The sequence below is a fragment of the Palaemon carinicauda genome, chromosome 7 (assembly GCF_036898095.1).
Source record: "Palaemon carinicauda isolate YSFRI2023 chromosome 7, ASM3689809v2, whole genome shotgun sequence".
In the NCBI taxonomy this organism is placed as follows: Eukaryota; Metazoa; Arthropoda; class Malacostraca; order Decapoda; family Palaemonidae; genus Palaemon; species Palaemon carinicauda.
The window spans coordinates 85,789,223-85,809,222 of record NC_090731.1 but is presented as its reverse complement, the minus strand read 5'-3'; the positions used below and the strand labels follow the sequence as shown (position 1 = coordinate 85,809,222).

The 20,000-nt window shown below is 47.1% G+C and overlaps 1 protein-coding gene across 3 annotated transcripts in view; it reads left to right on the top strand.

Moving 5' to 3' along the window:
• LOC137643954 (zinc finger and BTB domain-containing protein 24-like) overlaps window positions 1-20,000 on the top strand; it is a 271,442-nt gene that overhangs the window by 12,385 nt on the left and 239,057 nt on the right. For all 3 annotated transcript variants that reach the window (XM_068376746.1, XM_068376745.1, XM_068376744.1), the window contains exon 2: window positions 11,827-11,926. In XM_068376746.1, the coding sequence (XP_068232847.1) occupies window positions 11,846-11,926 (81 nt within the window). In that variant the 5' untranslated portion in view covers window positions 11,827-11,845. The remainder of the gene's footprint in view (window positions 1-11,826; window positions 11,927-20,000) is intronic.

The following is a 20,000-nucleotide window of genomic DNA, read 5'->3' as shown; positions in this document are numbered from 1 at the left end:
GCGGCTGGCAGTCGCCAGTCATCAAATTCTTCAAGGGGCTCCCAAGGTTATAGAGGTTCCCTAGACCATCACGCCTCATCAAGTGGGCGTAGAGCAGAGGCTCTGCCCAGGGCTCATCCTCCCCTTCGTGGATAGGACCTCCGGAGGGGAGACTCTTCGGAGACGATGCCCACCAGTCATCGGAGGGTCTGGCAGAAGACCCTTCAGTGGAAGACTCCTCCTCTTTTTCCAGGGTGTTGGCGCTCATCAGGCACCTCAATAACCTGCTGGAGCCAGCCCCTGTTGTTCCTCCTGGGGAAGTTTCTTTGTTGGAGGAGCAGTTTGGCATTCTTCGAGAAGCTCGTCCCCCTACGTCTCTCCCCTTGGCCCCATCTGTGGGCAGAAAGCTGGGGAAGATTAGTGCGGCCGTCACCGTCCCCAAGAATTCTCTGAAGGCCTCGGGGTCAATGAAGTTGTTGCCTCACCCGAGGGTAAGGCATCGAAGATTTTACGCCCCTGGGGATTTCCCACAGACGGCCAGACCCGTAGAGGGGAACTTGGCATCCCTGTCCCCAGGATTATTGGAGGATAAGGTTACCGGGGGTTCAGTAGCCTTTTCTATCCAGGAGATCATCGCCCTTGAGTCAGCACTGTGGTCTTCATTCTCTGTCACCTCGTGGTTGGACCTGTGGTTCAACGCCATGGGTTCCTTGGCTCTGCAACAACCGGGTTGGTCGGACCAGGCCAAGGAACAGTTTATGGAACTTGCAGTGTCAGGAGGGAAGGCCATCTCCTTCCTAGCGGAACAGTCCCTGGTAGCCGCTTCCAACATCATCCTTCGTAGGAGGGACACAGTTCTTCACAGGATGCTGAGGAGGCTTCCCTCGAGGGAAATAAGGAACCTACGAAACTCGCCGTTGCCAAACGAGGCGCTGTTTGATGACAGGTTAATTGAAGCCCTAGATAATTGGAGGAGGGACAACAGAGATGCCGTTCTCCACAGGGCCTCCAGCTTCTCTTCCAGACATCATAATCATGGGAATAGGGAGGCTCCCAGACCAAGGGCTCCTATAGCAGTAAATAAGCCTCTGCCTCCCTCTCCACAGGCTCCTGCCACTCCAGGCTGGTTCAGACACCCACAGCCCTCCTCCGCCCCAGGCAGAAGCGCCCCTCCTAACAGTCGGCAGGGATTTAGACAGAACCGACGACCACACAGCAACATGCTCCCTAGGAGGAAGTAGGAAGAGAGCCCCCCCTCCCCTCTTCCATGCTCCCTTCAGTGGGGGGATGCCTCAGTTATCGGTGGGAAGCATGGGCTGCCCAGGGCGCGGATCTATGGACTATTCAAGTCCTTCGTGATGGGTACAGATTGCCCTTCGAGGACGACCTACCCTCGTTAATAACGGGCGCACAAGCCCAGACTACTACTCCCAAGGACAAGGCCAGGAGATTGGCCTTAGGAGAGGAGATCTGCAGGTTACTACAGAAAGGCGCTGTCCAATGAGCACCCCTACAAGAATTGGGGTTCTTCAGTCGGCTCCTCCTAGTGGAGAAAGCCACAGGAGGTTGGAGACCGGTGATAGAACTTTCCTTCCTCAACAAATTCATCAGGAAGACGCCTTTCAAGATGGAAACCCCTCGCACTGTCGTGGCTGCTATCAGGCAGGGTGACTTCATGCTGTCCATAGACCTAAAGGATGCTTATTTCCAAATCCCAGTACACCCTTCCAGCAGGAAGTTTCTCAAGTTCAAGTGGGGAGAAGAGGTCTTCCAGTTCTGCACCCTCTGCTTCGGTCTCTCCACAGCCCCCAAGTGTTCACGAAGGTCTTTACCCTGGTGTCGCGTTGTACCCACGAGAGGGGTATCAGGCTCTTGAGGTACCTAGATGACTGGCTCCTCTCGGGATCGAAGGGCGACCTCATCAAGCAGAGGGACAAGTTGGTGGAATCATGCAACGAGTTGGGGATTGTTGTGAACTGGGAGAAGTCCCAACTATCTCCCTCCACGAGGACACTGTACCTTGGAATGGATTCATTTTCGGTCCAAGCCAAGGCCTTCCCCACGTCAGAGAGGCTCGAACACCAGGGAGAAGTCAGTCAACTGTTCCCGAGGGGGAAACGGCCAACCTTCATCAGTGGCAGAGGCTCGTGGGTTACCTGGTGTCCTTGGAAAAGTTGGTCCCTCTGGGCAGGATACGACTATGTCCAATCCAGTGGGACATGAAATGACTGTTAGCTCCTCAGACCAGGGATCGTCCAGAGGAGCTCTATGGCCGGCCGGGACCCGGCCGCCATCTTTACCTCAAGTCCTCAGTTCTCGTTGTGCACATACTGACCTCGCTCCCGCTCTGACCCTGACCTCGGGGTTCCCACTTGGTCTCCTCATGTTCCCTGTGTTCCCTTGTGTTTTTCCCGTGTCCTTTCTTTCCCTGTGTGTGTTTCTTTGCTCTGTGATGGATGCTCATCATCGTTGCCCTGGGCCTTCTGCAGAGAAGCGTGTGGCGCTTTCTTGTCCAAGGAAGAGGTTGACCCGCATTCTCGTTGTTCCACGTGTCGGGGACAAAGGTGAGCGAAGGATGCTACTTACCTGAATGCGTCGTTTGGCCCGACTGGTAATGGAAGTTAGTCGGGATGAAGAAGAAGGCCAAGAAGGAGAAACGTACTATGTTTAGGGAAACCTCGGTAGAGTCTTCTGCTGCCAGGACGACTCCGGTACAGGTGAAGTTCCAAAGGTCATCCCCAGTGTCTATGGCAGGGACGTAGGTGAGTCTGTTGCTGGGCCTCAACTGATTGTTGAGCCCGTTGTTTCGTCTGGTGAAGACCCTGCGGCGGATCCCTTGTTATTGTCTTTGTGGGCGCGCTTGTGCCTTGTGGGTACCTCCTCCATGGAGGAGTTTGTAGCCCAAACTCATGGTGCGGAGCTGCTCCCCTTGGTAGCGGTTCCGGCCGTAACCCCGGTAACCGATCTGCCTTCTCTGTGTATTGTTTCAGGTCCGTCATCGGGAACGTGCGACCCATATCGTGAGTGTTATGTGACGGGCTCTTCGGATACTGTTCCGCTGCCCTGGTCAACCGTGCCAAGGACGCCGGGTAGTTCACCGAGAGACGTCGAGCAGCCTTTGGACGGAGTACTCGGAGTGCGATGCACCCACCACGAACCGTCTCCCTCAGGGTGGGGAAGACCGGGTCAGTGACCCCGCGGGACGACAAACCTCACAAAAAGAAGAGAGCCAAGTGTTCTTCTTCCTCCGACGGAGATCGATCTTCAGACGGGACCTCCTCGGAGAATTCCTCCTCCCGTGAGAAAAGGCGCAGGGGGCGCAAGAGGAGCGGTTCGTGGTCTTCCTCGAGGTACTCTAGAAAATATTCCAGGTCGTCCCGGAGGCGACGCTTGCGCCGCAGCAGCAGAAGGAACAGGCGGCATCGCAGACATGGCAGTTCCCATTCACCAAGGAAGGCTGATGGGGGTTCCCCCATTCCCACTGCAGCAGGGGCTGCCCATGGGATGGGGGTCCCCATGAAGAGAGCAGGGCCCGTGGTCTGCTCCTGGGTCTCTCCGGCCGGTCCATCGGCTGCCCACCAACGGCAGGCCCCATGTAGCCAGGATTGGGTAGGGATCTCGCAGAAGGAGTCTAGAGGTGTGAGCTCCCCATGCTGGGGGAGGCCCCATTCGAGTGAGGCGGGCAGACCCACCCAGCGGCGCTCCTCGATATGGGGGCCTTCTCGTTACAGGAGACCCTGTCGATGGAGGCCTCCGCTTGGTCCCTGTCCCACGACATGTCCTGGTTGGACTTGTGGTCTGCGGCAGTTGCCACTTTCCAAACCAGCCACGATCTCTCCAACGAAGCAGGCCTGAACCTCTTCCGAGAGCTTCTCCAGTCCAGGACCAAAGCCATTAAGTTGGCTCAAGGATCCTGGACAGACTCCAGGTTGCTTAAGAACTCCCCAGTAGAAGGGGAAGGTCTGTTGCCAGAGAACCTGGTGGAGCAGACGATGGAGAGACTCGTGAAGGAAGGCAGTTCTTAGGACTCAGCCCTCCTTCAAGGCCCCTCAAGGATTCTCGAGTCCCTTCAAACCCTGGTCCTCTTCCTCCAGGAGAGCCAGAGGAGCCCGGGTCCTTAGGAGGAAGTAGGGCGAAAGGCCCCCCTTCCACTATCCTCGCCACCGGTGGAGGGATGCCTCCAAAACATTGGCAAAGTTGGGAGAATTCTGGAACCGGCCCATGGACAGGGCATGTTGTGAAGGAAGACTACCAGGTCCCCTTCCTGGACGAGACCCCTACCCTGGTAAGGGACCCTGGGGCGGACACCTTGCATCCCGGGACTACTCCCACAAAGTGCTCCCTCCAGACTCTTCCTAGTCCAGAAGTCCTCGGGGGCGTTGGAGGGCCGTGATAGGCCTCTCGGCCCTGAACAAGTCTATCAAGGCTGAAGGGGGTTAAGGGAACTTACCAATTCACCACCCTATGCTTCGGCCTATCCACGGCCCCTCAGGTTTTCACAAGAGTGTTCTCCTTGGTGTCAGAGTGGGCGTACGAATGCAACTTCCGACTCCTGCGTTACCTAGACGATTGGTTGCTGCCTTAAGTGTCAGAGGGACTCTTGGAGCAGCAACGGGACGTTCTGTTATTCTTCTGGGGGGAGCTGGGTATCCTGGTAAATATGGAGAAATCCCAGCTGACACCAGTAAGAAGGACGGTATACTTGGGGATGGAGCTGGACACGACCTCATAGAGTGCCTTCCCCTCTGAAGAGTGCATCAAGAACCTCGGGGAGATTTCCAGGCCATTCCTCCAGGGCCTGCCTATGAGGGTCAAGGACTGGCAGAGGCTACTGGGTCACCTGGCCTCCTTAGAGAAACTGGTCCCTCAGGGCAGGATGAAACTGAGGCCCCTTCAGTTGAATCTAAAGGATCACTGGTGCCAGACCGGTTCCCCCACTCAGGCGTTCCCACTGTCCCCCTATGGGAGGGTGGCCCTACAGTGGTGGTTCCTGAGGGAGTACTCCAGGCGGGGCACCCCGCTGATGGATTCCCCCCAGAGACGTTGCTCTTCACGGATGCCTCCAAGGAGGGATGGGGCGCCCACCTGGTCTCTCACACAGCACAATGCCAGTGGTCGCAGGCAGAGAGAGCTCTCCACATCAGCATCCTAGAGTTCTTGGCCATTCAGAGGGCCCTGTCAATTTTCGAAGGGGAGCTAGAGGGCAGGACGATACCCTGATGTGCGACAACGCCGCGGTGGTGGCGTATGTCGAGAAACAGGGAGGCCTTCACTCCAGGGAGCTCTGCCTCATAACAGAAAATATTCTGGAATAGGCCGACAGGAGGCACGTACATCTCAGGGAAAATGAAACATCATAGGGGATGGTTTCAGCAGGCCAGGTCCTAAGCGCCGTATGGTCCCTGAACCCTCAGGTGGCCAGGGAAGTCCTGGAGAGGTGGGGTTCCCCTGTGATAGACCTGTTTACGACGAAACTGGACGTGAAGCTCCCGGTCTACTGCTCGCCGGTACCAGACCCAGGAGCCGAGATGGAAGACGCATTTCAGCACTCCTGGGACAACATGGGGATCTACGCCTTCCCACCCTTCGGGGTCCTCAGGAGGGTGTTAAACAGGCTCCTCCAGTCCAGGGGCGCGAGGATGACCCTCGTGGCTCCGTAGTGGCCTGAGAGTGAGTGGTTCTCAGACCTTCAGGCTCTAGCGTCATATCCCCGTTGCCTCTTCCTCTAAGAGAAGTCCTCCTGTGTCAGTCGCACTTCCTAAGGTTCCACGAAAGCCTGGCGACTATCGAGTGCCTGCTGAAGAGAGATGGTTTCTCGGGTTCAGCGGCCTCCTTCATTGGGGGTTATTTGGGAAAATCCTCTGCCCAATTGTGGTTACGTCTCCTCGGTCACCTCTCATCCCTGGCCCGTCTAGTTCCCAATGGTCGCCTCAGAATGAGATCTCTGCAATGGCGACTCAAGTCTCGTGGAATTAAGTACACGATGGGTCCTGTGGAACGGACGGATCTTCAGTGGTGGGTGACAGACGAGAACCTACGAAAGGGAGTGGATCTTCTCGTCCTCCCCCCGGATTTGATGCTGTTTTCGGATGCTTCAAAGAAAGGGTGGGGGTCCCACGTTCTGCACCACAGGACCTCAGGCCTGTGGTCAGAATCAGAAAAGTGCCTCCATATAAATCTGCTAGAAATGAAGGCCGTATTCCTGGCCCTTCAACAGTTCCAACAATACCTGGCGTGTCGATCTGTGGTGGTGATGAGCGACAACACCACAGTAGTGGCTTACATCAACAAGCAGGGAGGTACCTTTTCAGAGCAGCTATCCCATCTCGCAGTAGAGATACTGAGATGGACCGAAGTCCACTCGATTCAACTATCGGCTCGCTTCATTCCAGGCAAGAGGAATGAGCTAGCCGACAATCTGAGCAGAGCATCTCAGATAGTGAGTACTGAGTGGTCTTTGGATCATCTAGTAGCCAACAAAGTCCTGACTTTGTGGGGATCCCCTACTCTGAATCTGTTCGCTACAGCGTTGAACTTCAAGCTTCCGCTGTACTGCTCCCCAGTCCCGGATCCCAAGGCACTCTGTCAAGATGCCTTTCAACAATGTTGGGACAACATCGATGTTTACGCCTTTCCCCCGTTCTGTCTGATGAGGAGGGTACTCAACAAGACCAGAATATCGGTCAATCTCTCGATGACCCTAATAGCTCCGCTATGGCATCATGCAGAATGGTTTCCGGACCTTCTGCAACTCCTAACAGAACTTCCGAGAGAACTCCCTCCACGACACGAGCTAATCAAACAACCACACGTCAACATCTTTCACAAAGCCGTAGCTTCACTTCGACTTCACGCCTGGAGACTATCCAGCATCTCCTCGCAGAGAGGATTTTCGCATCAAGTTGCGAACAGGATGTCTGGACACCTGTGAAGGTCATCCGCAGGGGTCTACTAGGCAGAGTGGAGAGTTTTCTGTGGTTGGTGTCGTGGAAGGGGTATCTCTCCACTCGATGCCACTATTCCAGCAATAGCGGAGTTCTTCGTGTATTTGCGAGAAGAAATGCACCTTTCAGTCTCGGCAGTGAAAGGCAATCGCTCAGCCTTAAGTCTAGCCTTCAGGCTCAAAGGAGTGGACATTTCTTCTTCGCTGGAACTTTCCCTACTCATACAAAGTTATGAACTTACCTGCCCTCAGTCAGAAGTGATAGACCACCTACATGGAACGTGGTTCGAGTTTTCAGGTCTCTTAAGAGACCTCCCTACGAACCATTACGCCAGGCTTCAGATCGCCACCTGACTTGGAAGATGGTGTTCCTACTAGCTTTGGCCTCTGCCAAGCGAGTCAGTGAACTTCATGGTCTCTCGTATGACATCGCCCATTCAAGGGGATGGGGGGAGGTAACGTTCAGATTCGTCCCTGAGTTTGTTGCTAAGACTCAGAATCCGGGAGTGCCGGACCCACGGTTCGACTCTTTCCAGGTTTCGAGTCTTCGTTTTGTAACAGATGACCCAGACCATCTCCTACTGTGCCCAGTAAAGAGTCTGAGGCTATATCTTAACCCTGGATAGGTACGCTACTCGGACACCCCTTTAAGGGTATACTCGGTCGCGAGTGACCCAGACTCCAAAAAAAATTCAGGAAAAATTTAGTTATGCATCAATCTGTATTGTTTGACTTACTAAAATACTTCAAAAAATGCTAAAAACTACTGAAAATATAAATGATACCCATCTACAAAATAACTATTTATTGGAAATATATTAAAAATTTAAGTATACTGTACAAAAAAAAAGACGACGTAAATATTCACAAAAAATATAAATATACATATACACATAAATCCCTTTAGGGACACCTTCTTAGATGGCAAGGCAAGAGCGTTTAATTGCTGGAAATGAGTTGGACCCATAGAAGTCAAGATCTGAAATGAGAAAAAAAAATGGTAACTTTTTTTGGCCAAAAAAATTTGTCCAAATTTCATGAATTTTTTGGGGTACCCAAATGAAATAGGAAGAGGCTAATTTTTTTTTTATAGAATAAACTCATATTATCCTAGAACAGAAATACATAATAAAATGTGCACTAAGATGTAATTTACTGTTATAACAGGGGCGAAATCTAAAGGTAATTTTTTGACGGCCTAGTTTCACAATGTAAATTTCTTATGAAAATCATTGTATCTCCTATGAAATATGATATTTATGCATTAAAATATACCAAAATATCATGAATTCTATACAGAACAAGAATATATAGAGATATGCCAACTTACCTTTCGGGTATGTCAATAAAATGGCCGCAGACCGCAACAACTCTTACAGCCCAATCTACCACTTGAAATGAAGAATGGGGTTGCAAGCTCCATATTATCATCAACATCTCTTTTTAATTCCATTAGAAGTGTGTTGATGACATCCATGCCGAGGGAATACTGCCTGCTGGCCATTATTGAAGATAAATTCAAAATAAATAGAAAAAAATCAAATTTGCAAAAAATAAAAAAAGTTCAGAAATTAGCATTTGAGAGAAAATGGACCTCATGGCAATATATGGCATCTAAGCCAAAACCAATGTCATGCAAGTGGTAGACACACCATCCATCCACACTTTCCAACTATAAAGAACCAAACAAGTATCAACACTGTTCGACAATTTATAATTATGTAATAACTTTGCTGTTTGATCACTTACCCCTATAAAGGTATGTCAGGGTTGAGGTCGACCCCTGGGGGGGTAAAAAAACGGGGAAGGAGGGAAGTTAGACGAAAATCAGTCCTAAAGCAGACAATGGCATGTAGACTAGTCACCCCTTAGAGGTCGATCACTTCCATATTCGAGACAGCTGATGATTTATGGGGAAAAAACAGGTTTTGAAAATGCTGTAGGGGTCGCGTACGACCCATCATACCTTTCCAGGGTTAAAAGAACGGCTGCAGTTCGTCCCCAAGTGCAGGCATTGTTTGTAAGCACTGGGAAGATGAAGAGGAGGGTTACCAAGAATACCATCTCGGCATGGATTCGGAAGGTAATCCATTTATCCCAGAATCCTGACCCTCTGTCACGTCGCCCTAGAGCACATGATGTCAGGGGCGTAGCTACGTCCCTGGCCTTCAAAAAGAACTTCTCAGTGACCCAGGTTCTACAAGCAGGGGTGTGGAAGCGTCAGACGACCTTCACAGCCCAGTACCTGCAAGACGTGACCCACAGGAGACTCAATACGTTCTCTATTGGTCCTGTGGTGGCTGCACAACAGCTGGGTTAAACCTCAGGCTCCTTAATGGACAAGTAGCAGAGGATTGAGGACATTGTTACCTGGTCTTAGTCTGCATGAATGAAAAGGTATGTCTGGCCCTTATTCTTTTCTTCATCCTCCCTTCTCTTGTGGAAAGCAGCATCCTGGGTTCTCTGCACAGCTAACCTCAAACCTCTGCAGGTAAACCATGTTTCCTTGTGTTCCTTGTATTAAGTTAATACTGTTACGTCCCCATACCCTGACGAGGTGGTATTGGGAGAGTCCTAGCCTAAAGTTTCCATCTAAAGGACTTTAGGTCAACTTCCTAGGACGAGTCACTCTTCAAACCTTCACACACAGCTTACGTAGGCCGCAGCCCTTGCATAGCAAGGTGCAGGGACTCCTTATTGTTGATTGCTGACACACTCAGATATTGAGTCCATGGGCAAAGCCAAAAGCCAGTACTGGCCGGAACTTACCACCCTTCCTAAGGGGTGAGTCACCCATATTAAATAGCGTGGTTTGTATTTCAGTTACTGAACAAATGACAAATTAGTAGGTAATTTGTATTTTTCCTAACTATACAAACCTTAGCTATTTAATCAAACTTGCCCGCCAACCCTATCCCTCGTGAAGTCCTACCTCTAAGCAAAGTGAACTCAGCACAGGTGTGTGTGTGTGTGTGGGGTGGGGGGTGGGGGGGTTAGCAAGCCACCCTCCCTAACCCCCCCCCCCCCCCCCCCCCGCTAACTAGCGGTGGGGTAGTAAACCCTCGTTAAAATTCTAAGGGCTCGTCATTTCAGCTACGCCGAAAGTAATTACCCACATTATATAGCTAAGGTTTGTATAGTTAGGAAAAATACAAATTACTTACGAATTTGTCATGTTACAATGGTGACACTAAATCTGTTCAAAATCCCAGGTGTGGAATTATACAGATAACACTCGTGCCGTGTGTACGTAGTACACAGTGTCGATAGGATATAACATGTACAGAAATTATGAAGGAAAATTTTATTAAAAACTTTTCTTCAGTCTGAGAGTGGCACTCATCATTTTTTCCCTTTCAAAAAAAGGGAAAATAATTTCTGTATATGCCGCATGTATAATTCCTTTATCATGCTACATTCGTTTTTCTTGTTAATTCATTTAGTCATTTATTAGAAATAAATGTCTGTTAGAATGTAAATTGCGTCCTAATTCGCCCGACAATTTGCATATTTAAGATGCCAGAGTTCTTTGACTTACTCATGTAAAGTATACTTCATATCATTGTATGCTTGCAAACAATGGATATAATGGACACTGATATTGTTTCGGCAATATGTACAAACCGTGAGACCGTTTGTATACCCAGTGTATACTTATGTTTGTTCATACAATATATGCTAACCTTGAGGCCCCTTTTCTACCGTCTAGAATGACTCTTCCCTGTAGGGGGCAGGAAGCACTAACATTGTTTATGATTAGTGATGGTGACGGATAACGGTAACGTCATTTGTCTCAAATGGTCCAGATGACCATAGAAATATTGTCCCAAGGTTAAGGCACTGATGAAAATCCACTGATACATTAATGCTCTGGTATGCTTCCATCAGGACGACATGGCTTGAGCCCAAAAACGGATTTTGAGCGAAGCCAAAAATCTATTTTTGTGTGAGATAGCCATGTCGTCCTGATGGACCCACCCTCCTTTTCTAAAAAGATCTTCACCGAATCCCTCCCGAAACTACTGTATCTGTAGCACCATGCTCAATGCTGCAAGGAATGTTCGCCATCTTGGATATGGCGCTGTTGTGATACTCAATAGTAGTATGGGAACTAGGGTAACCTTAATACGGCTCCCCTTCTAAATTTGCCACTTTCCCCCTCGAAGCGTAAACACTATTAGGGGCACAGTTGCTATGTGACGTTTCAAGAATACGTCCCCTGATATTATCGATATCCTTGAGAGAAATTTTAAGGATATTCGCGCCAGGAGTTGGAATTCTGGAGACCTAAAGGTAAATTCTCTGGGAGTATCACTGTAGTACATATATCCCTTAGGAAGCTACTAATAGGAACTTCCATCAGGACGACATGGCTATCTCACCCAAAAATAGATTTTGAGCGAATTATTGATTATGCTGCAAACATTCTTTTCTGAACTATTAAAATGAGAAGAATTTCCATCATAGTGAGGAATGTGTATTGTATATAGGATCCAACCTCTTCAGTGTTGCAGAAGTTTATGAATTATCTTAGGATAATATTACTTTACAAAATTATAATTCATTGTATTACATTTACAGTTAGTGTCAATAGTCTATGTCCCTAGTGTTAATGGTCATACCCAAGTTTCAGATTATTTTTGAATAAACATAATTTATATTGTTGGTATTTGGAATGGAATGAAGTGGGAAGGTTTTTTATCAATACATATTACTTGAAGCATCATCCTTAACTGTGGTTACCTGTAAGACCTTTTGCATTGTCCTTACTTCATCCTTGTTAGGTTTTGCTGTATTTTGATATTGTTTATTGATGTTGGTTATAATTTTCCTATACTTTTTTCCATTTTAAGTTTATGGTATACCCCCTGTATTTAGATTGTTTAAATTTTCTTTTTTTGCAGGTGGTAGCCTAAGACCAGAATGACCGAAGGTTATCTGGCGTTGCGATGGAACAACCACAATACCATTTTCACCAAGATCCTCACCCTCCTCCGTGAGCAGGTATGATAAAGCTTTTTGTTATAATTGTTTTGGTTGGGAATCACTTACAGCTTAAGATGGCATATATATTTGATCATAGTTATCAAATGAATACCCGGTAGCTTTACATTTCCAGATATCACATTTATTTGGTCAGTCCTAAGATTCCCTTCAATAATATGCAATGTATTATTGAAATTTGTTCACACACATATACAAACCATCGTCCTTTACATTGGAGTATAATAACAGCGAAGTTGGAATATGGCAGTTAAAAGTTTTAATGAGGTGTTAACAACTGGCTGGTAATTACCAGTCCAGTCAGGGGTAGAACTGCCCCACCCCTACTTGCTCACTGACAAACCACTTTGACTTCAGCCGTTGATGAAACGGACTTTCTCTCTGAGCTTCTTAGTTTACTGACAGAAATTAACAATTTTCTTTCTCTTCCAGCATGTTTATGATGTGTGTTCTCAAGGATACCAATAGACATGCGGGAGTATCTGGTGTGCCGCTGTAAACCTATGACACAGTTATGAGTGCCCGGCAGCAGATTCTCATCAACTGTATTCTCCTGCAGGGGCACTCATGCAGTCAAGGGTTGCCCTGTGATGAGTGTCAGGACTGATCAGCCTTCCAGTAGAAGAAGTACAGCAGGTGACAGAAGAAGTAGTCTATGAGGGACCCTTCTTCCTCAGGTCTTTCTCAAGGTCGAAGAGGGCCCGGTTCTCTCCCTTCTGACTATTCTTCGATGATCTCCGCTGGTCAGTCAGAGAAGAGGGGTGACCCTTTAACTTTAAGGCAAGTCCTAGGATAAGGGGATCCTTCCATTTTCCCTGGAGAAATGGAGGCCCTTCTCTTCAGGCAAAGTCTTTGCTTTTTTAGAAGGATGATGTCTTATGAATGTAGATCCCCTCTTTGGGGTTGACTGCTTCTCCCTTCCCTTGGAGGAGCATTTTAAGCAGGCCCTTACAGCCACACAGCAGCCTGCAGTCTCCAGCCTTGGCCTTTAAGGACTTCGGCCTTTCTGTGTCTGGTGTGAAGCCTGTAGTAGCTTCCAGTCCATCTAATGAGGCTTCTGAGGAGAAATTTTCTCCTAGGCGGTCTTCCCGAGAGAAGCGCCCTACGGCATCCTCCCTGCAAAAGGCCAAGGATATAAAGTTTGAAAAGCAAGTCCCTGACCCTAACTATCATCGAAGGAGTCCTCCTTCGTAGCGGAGCTCTTTGTAGCATGCTTGCAGGGTTGTACATCAACTTTTGCCTTATCCTTTCTCATCAGAAGATGATAGTAGAGCATGCAGATGTGCCTTTACCTCACACGCCTCTTACAGAAGTGCTTCGTCTGTAAGGTCATCTTGTAGGCACTCTTCCTCCAGATGTAACTTAACCAAGGAAGAGGTTCTGAAGTGTGCCTCCTCCAGGGAGCCTCACCCATACGTGCCTCTACCAGACATGCCTGATCAAAGCATACCTCAACCAGAAATCAGTCATTTTACGCGCACAGCTTCTAGACACACCTTATCAAAGTGCTCCTCCTCCACATGAGACTTCCAAGAGCACCTCAACCTCATGCGCCTCGGCGAACTTCTAAGCACACCTCCTCTTGAAGGGAGGCATCAGAATTCGTCTCCTGCAGGAGTGCTTCACCCAGACGAGTTTCATCCAAATGCACCTCTCCGGGACACGCCTCATCCAGATACGCTTCATCCAAATGTGTGTCACCCAGGCATGTGTTATGCGTACGAGCGCTCACTTCAATCAATGCTGTAGAGAAATCCCTTGATTGGGGTCAGGAAGTTCGTATGATTAGCCTTGATTGTAGCGTTCCCTTTGACCATGTTAATCATGAGGCCCTTGTTTTCAAATGCTAACTGGGAGTCGGTGGTTCTTTTCTTAGCATCATTATTGAATTTTGAGTAATAGATTGCAATGAGTAGCTTATGAAGGGCACCATAGTGAGCATAAAAGTTTGATTTTTGGGCTCGGGCCATGTCGTCCTGATGGAAGGGTTCCTTTAGGTAGCCTTCTAAGGGATATTTGCTACAGTGATACTCCCAGAGAAATAAACCTATGGGCTTCAGGATTCTAACTCTTGGCGTGATTATCCAATTAAGGATATCGCATAATATTAGGGGACGTATTTTTTAGATACGACACATAGCAATCTTCACCCCGAATAGATTTAACTCTTTGATGTAAAGGGGAAGAGTGGCGAAAGAAGGGGGTGCCATTCTAGGTACCTGGTGGGTCTTCTATCCGTACTACTACCGGCCGCTATTCCTTTACTTGTAGCGCTATAAGCTAGGTGTTCTCCCAGCGTTATCCCAGTGTTTTGTTGCAAGTTTTCGTAATAATCTTCATGCAATCTTCAGCATCTTCATCTCTTGGAAAGTTGAGTATTAATTCTTTCCTGTGTATAATTTTATGCTCCCTTCTCACAATTAAATTCCAATAATTTAGGTGTGTTGGGTTGAGCGTTGCCACGAACCGGAGGCAGCTATTTTATGACTGTAGTTGCCTGTTACTATTGCATTTTATTTAGTCAGTAGGGTGACATTTCCCGGTATTAAGCTATAATGTTAGCTAGTTAGGCAAATTATACAAGTGAAGATTTTGCATATACAGTGGAACCTCTACACACGAACGTATCTACATCCGAATTTTCCAACATCCGAAGTAAAATTCGAGCAAATTTTTGACTCTACACCCGAATTTTATTTCGACACACGAAGTAAACATTACGCCATTGAGCGTCGAGTGCTCAGTTCTCTATTCTTGTGTGTATCGTGTGGTTGTCCTCTGTTTGGTCTGTTATTAACAGTGCTTATTTTCTTCCTTTTCTCACATTTCCTTTTTTATTTTACCTATGATCATGGTGCCTAAGAAGCCAAGTTTCAGTACAGGAAGAAGGCAATTCTTTCATTAGAATTGAAGCAAGAAATTATAGAAAAACATGAGAGCAGTGTGCATGTGAGTGATACTGTATGGCTAAACAATATGGCCGGAATAGGCCTATGATCTTGAGGATCATCAAGCTGAAGGCAGCCATTAAAGCAAATAACCATCAAAGGGGTTCACCATTATTACAAGACATCGTAGCAATACCCTGGAAGAGATAGAACGCCTTTTGTTGATAGGGATAAAGGACAGAGAGATTGTTGGCAACGATCATTTGTGAGAAGGGCCAGCGTGATGAACAGAAAGAAAGGAAAAAGTGAAGCAAAGAAAACCATGATAGCATTAACAAGCTCTTTTAAATAAGACTCCTCTCTTTTTCTGTTTCTCTCTAAACATAGCATTAACATGTTCTTTAAATAAAATCTCTCTCTCTCTCTCTCTCTCTCTCTCTCCCTCTCGTTCTTCTTCGCTGTTATAGTGTTAGATACGTCTATTATTTTTTTTCCGAGAGAGAGAGAGAGAGAGAGAGAGAGAGAGAGAGAGAGAGAGAGAGAGAGAGATTAAATAAAAATGTGTTTAGAGTACATATGATTTTTAACAGCGCCAACGAGTTGAAAAACAATTAAATGTAACTAAGAAAGTAATAACAGCTAATCTGAATTCCTTTATTAACTAAAACAAATATTGATTCAAACACACTCGTGTGCGTATGCACAAACACACACACATGTGCAAAAATTGCTACGCAGTAAGAGAGACGGTCGGGGAGGAGGTAGAGATGGTGACTGCGATAACATACTGTAACTCGTCACTGAAAGTGATGAAAATAAAAAATCAAAAGAAAAAAGATGTAAAAAATATGAAATATGAAAATAAGAATAAAAAAATAAATAAGCTAAGTTAGAATAAAATTTCCGTAGTGTAAGTTACGGTATGTTATCGCAGTCACCACTCACCATCTCTACCTCCTCACCGATTGTGTCTCCTCGTGCGTGTGTGTGTGTGTGTTTGCGCATACGCACACGAGTGTGTTTGTATCAATATTTGTTTTAGTTAATAAAGGAATTCAGATTCGCTGATATTGTTTTTTAAGTTACATTTAACTGTCTTTCAACTCGTTAACGCTGTTAAAAATCATATGTACACAACACATTTTTGTTTAATCTCTCATTTTTGTTTAATCTCTCTCTCTCTCTCTCTCTCTCTCTCTCTCTCTCTCTCTCTCTCTCTCTCTCTGAAAAAATTAATAGACGTCTCTAACACTAACAGTGAAGAAGAACACTCTCTCTCTCTCTCTCTCTCTCTCTCTTTCTCTCTCTCTCTCTCTCTCTCTCTCTCTCTCTCTCTCTCTCTCTCTCTCTCTCTCTCAGAAAAAATTAATAGACGTCTCTAACACTTAACAATGAAGAAGAACAAGAGAGAGAGAGAGAGAGAGACTTGTTCTTCTTCACTGTTAAGTGTTAGAGACGTCTATCAATTTTTTTCTGAGAGAGAGAGAGAGAGAGAGAAAGAGAGAGAGAGAGAGAGTATTTATTTAAAGAACATGTTAACACCATGTCTACCTTCTCGCCGATCGTCCGTCTCCTGGCGTAGCAAATCCTACACCTGCGTTGGCCTGTCTCTAAGGTAAAGTGGCAATAAAACACATTTTTTATTTATTATTTCTTTATAATTATCTTTTTAAATGCTTCTTTCATATTATGCAGTTATGTTATTGTTATGTGTAATTACGTGTAGCCATTTATTAAGGATTTATTATGGGTTTTTAGGCTGAGGAACGAATTAAATGAATTACCATGTATTCTTATGGGAAAATTCGTTTCTACATCCGATCATTTTCTACATCCGAAGTTGGTTGTGGAACGAATTAAATTCGTATGTAGAGGTACCACTGTATATGTATTATTCCTCTTCCTATTATGTAACTTTACTTTTCGTATGCGGCGGGAACCCCGGCGGTACCAACCTTGGCCGGGGATCCTACCAGTGCTAGGCTAGCCTCGCTCATATATATGTTAGTAAAGTAATTCCCCGTGTTTAGCCTCACTCTATCGTTCCTTATTGATTCGGATGAGAACTTACATTCTCTAGAATCTATGAATAAGGTTCGATATACATTCTCTCGCAGAGATAAGAGGCAAAACCCTTCCTCCCTCCCTCCTTGACTGCCGCCGCCGCCACAGGCGGAAACCACTGTCTTTCTTCATTGCCGTCGAGTAGAACAGAGTTCTTGTCACCTCCGGCTTTGAGTTAGATAGTAATTAACTCAGGGTGCCCTTGTCTTGCCGCTGACAATGTCGCCAGCTAAGGAACCATGTTTCCTCTGCCGCCGACGATGTCGTCAGCACAGGAAGCCATGCTTCCTCAGTTCAGTGTTGAAGGTAGGCGGCATACCTGCCGCTACCTCTCATTTCAATGAACTATAAGACCCTTTCCCTTTTCCTTCTGTCCTTTGGTGATGTCATAGCCGTCACAACACACATTCACCGGTATTCTGACAGTCATCCCGGCTTGCTAGGTTGACTGCGTTACCGGCTGGTGCCCTGCCGGTGGCAGTTAGTTCAGCCGCCTCAGCCACCTTCCCCCTTACTTCCTTCCTTCACTGGAAGTGAATATTATTGGGGGGAAGATTGAGCCGGCCCTGACGGGTGCCGGTGGGAAACCTAACCTTACTTTGGGAAGTCCTCAGCCCTCTCTTGGACTACCATCCACAATTATTGCCGCCGGCGGTATAGCCGGCGGCAGGCCTTTTGTGGATGGGTGGAAGCCAGAATCAGATAGATTCTTACCACTTCCATTGGAACTCTCATTCTGGCAAGGAGACAGTAGGTGGCCTGATAGTCCTCCTACACTTACAATTATTGTGCTAAACCATAATAATAGGAAACTCTCCTTCCTTAATGCTTCCTCTCTCTCTATCAGTTAGTGCCGCCAGGTACTAACTTAACCTCGGCAGTGCCGCCGGCTGAACTACAGTATACAATTATACAGCAGTACACGTTTCCTAACATACTCTGTTTCCTATCGCTGTCTATTGTTGGGACCACGATATATGTCGAGGTTTGAGTACTTCCTCAACACCCAGATGGTTTTTTTCGATCATCAGGACCCTAAAAATCACCGATCAGTATTAATATATACTACAGGTGGATAATGTTAGTATAGACACTTACTAACTTGAACTCTAGTCCCTAGAGTTTTTTCTACCTTGTATTCTCCCTACCAGGGAAACCAAATATTATTACTGACAGAGGTCTCAGCAATGTCCTGGGAGAGGAAACACAGATATGTGTCTTTTCTACCTCCTTTCAAGCTTACTATCCTAAGCTATTATATATAATAGTGATGATTACTATTGTTAATAAAAATGTATGCTTTTATATCAATGATATAAAAACCATGATACTCATTGGGCTCTTTTCCTTTACAGGAGGAGCCGATGGAGAAGTGTGCAGCCCTCTTCTGCAACCACAAGGGCAAAGACTTTTGTGGACACACGATGTGCAGGACTCATGCCCCCCTGCTGTATCGTGTCGAGAGTCCTATGGCATTGGGACTCGAAGGGCTGCCCCACCTTCTCAACCCTGGTGGCCAACGGCTTTGGAGAAGCCCTCCCAGTCAACATAGAGACTAGGGACACAGCGAGGGAAACCCTTCGCAAGTGGGTAAGATGGTTCCAAAAGAACTCTCCGGGACCATACTTACCCAACGACTCCCTAAGGTGCGTTCTGTTCCCCAAGGCTCTACCAAACGCGGTAGGGCCCCAGGAACAGGTCCAGCCTCCTCTCGTCCAGCTGAAGATCGACACGGACATAAACAAGGCACTGGAAGGCATGGACATCCACCAAGAAAGGATGTCAGAAGTGTCCACTGACACGGAACAGGACCTACTGCAAGGAGGCCCTGAAGAAGACGTGGAACAACCACAAGCGGAGGAAGAAGGATCCGTTTCAACATTAACTGAAGACCCTCAGTTCGCTTTGATAGTATACCAACCTATGCCGCCAACCTCTTCAGCCCCAACTCCTCAACCAGCTGCACAGGTCGACAAGAGCGAAGCGATCCTCACGTCAATCTAGCGGATGTTGGTATCATTCCAGAAGGAACAGGAGACGATGAAGCAGTCTACCAAGCAACAGCAGATACTGCTACAGGAAAGGGCGGTCCACCCTGGACATTCCAGGGGCTCCACTAAGAAGCCCCTTAGAGTGTTGGATCTCCCTCACTGCTCCAAAACCAACCCCTGGAGGTATGCGGAGCATATGCTCATTATGAATGGGAAATTATTCGTCTCAGAGAAGTTAGGAGCCAAACTAATTGAAGATCTCGAGTTCTGGCCTAGCTTTTCAGCTTACCCAGACTGTTACGTGAGACTGCGGGATGAATATGCATCCTGTGAGGAAACAGTACCTAAAGAAGTCATTGCCTTCAAGCATGACAAGGCGCAAGCCATCCTCCTAAAAGCCTTGAAAGGAGCCGGGTACACCAACTCCAAAGTCTCAGCACTGAGCAAGAGGCACCCCACCTTTATTGCTCCTTCCTCCATATCTTTCCCCTTTTCAGAGAAAGCTTTAGACTTTGCCATCATGTTCCCTTAAGGATCTAACCCAAAAGGTTATCTTTCTGTTCGCTATAGCCTCTGGGGCTAGAGTTAGTGAAATAGTGGCCCTATCTAGAGATGAGGGCCACATTCAGTTCACAGAAGCGGGAGAACTGAATCTTTTCCCTGATCCAACCTTTCTTGCTAAGAACGAGCTACCCACTAAGAGGTGGGGTCCCTGGAGAATCTGCCCTCTGAAGGAAGATGTCTCTCAATGTCCTGTAGAGTGTTTAAAGGTCTATCTTCGTAGAACTTCAGACTTCAGGGGAGGACAGCTCTTTAAAGGAGAAACCTCTGAATCAAACTTATCCCTGAAACAACTGAGGGCGAAACTCACCTACTTTATTCGTAGAGCGGATCCTGACAGTACTCCCGCAGGTCATGATCCGAGAAAAATTGCTTCATCACTGAACTTTTTTCAGTATATGGACTTCGTGCGACTTCGCTCATATTCTGGATGGAAATCATCCAGAGTGTTCTACAAACACTATGCTAAGCAGGTCCATGAACTGAAGCATTATGTGGTGGCGGCAGGTAGTGTTTTAAAACCTGCCGTTTAATTCTGCAATGAACAGCTAATTGATTGGGACTGTCAAT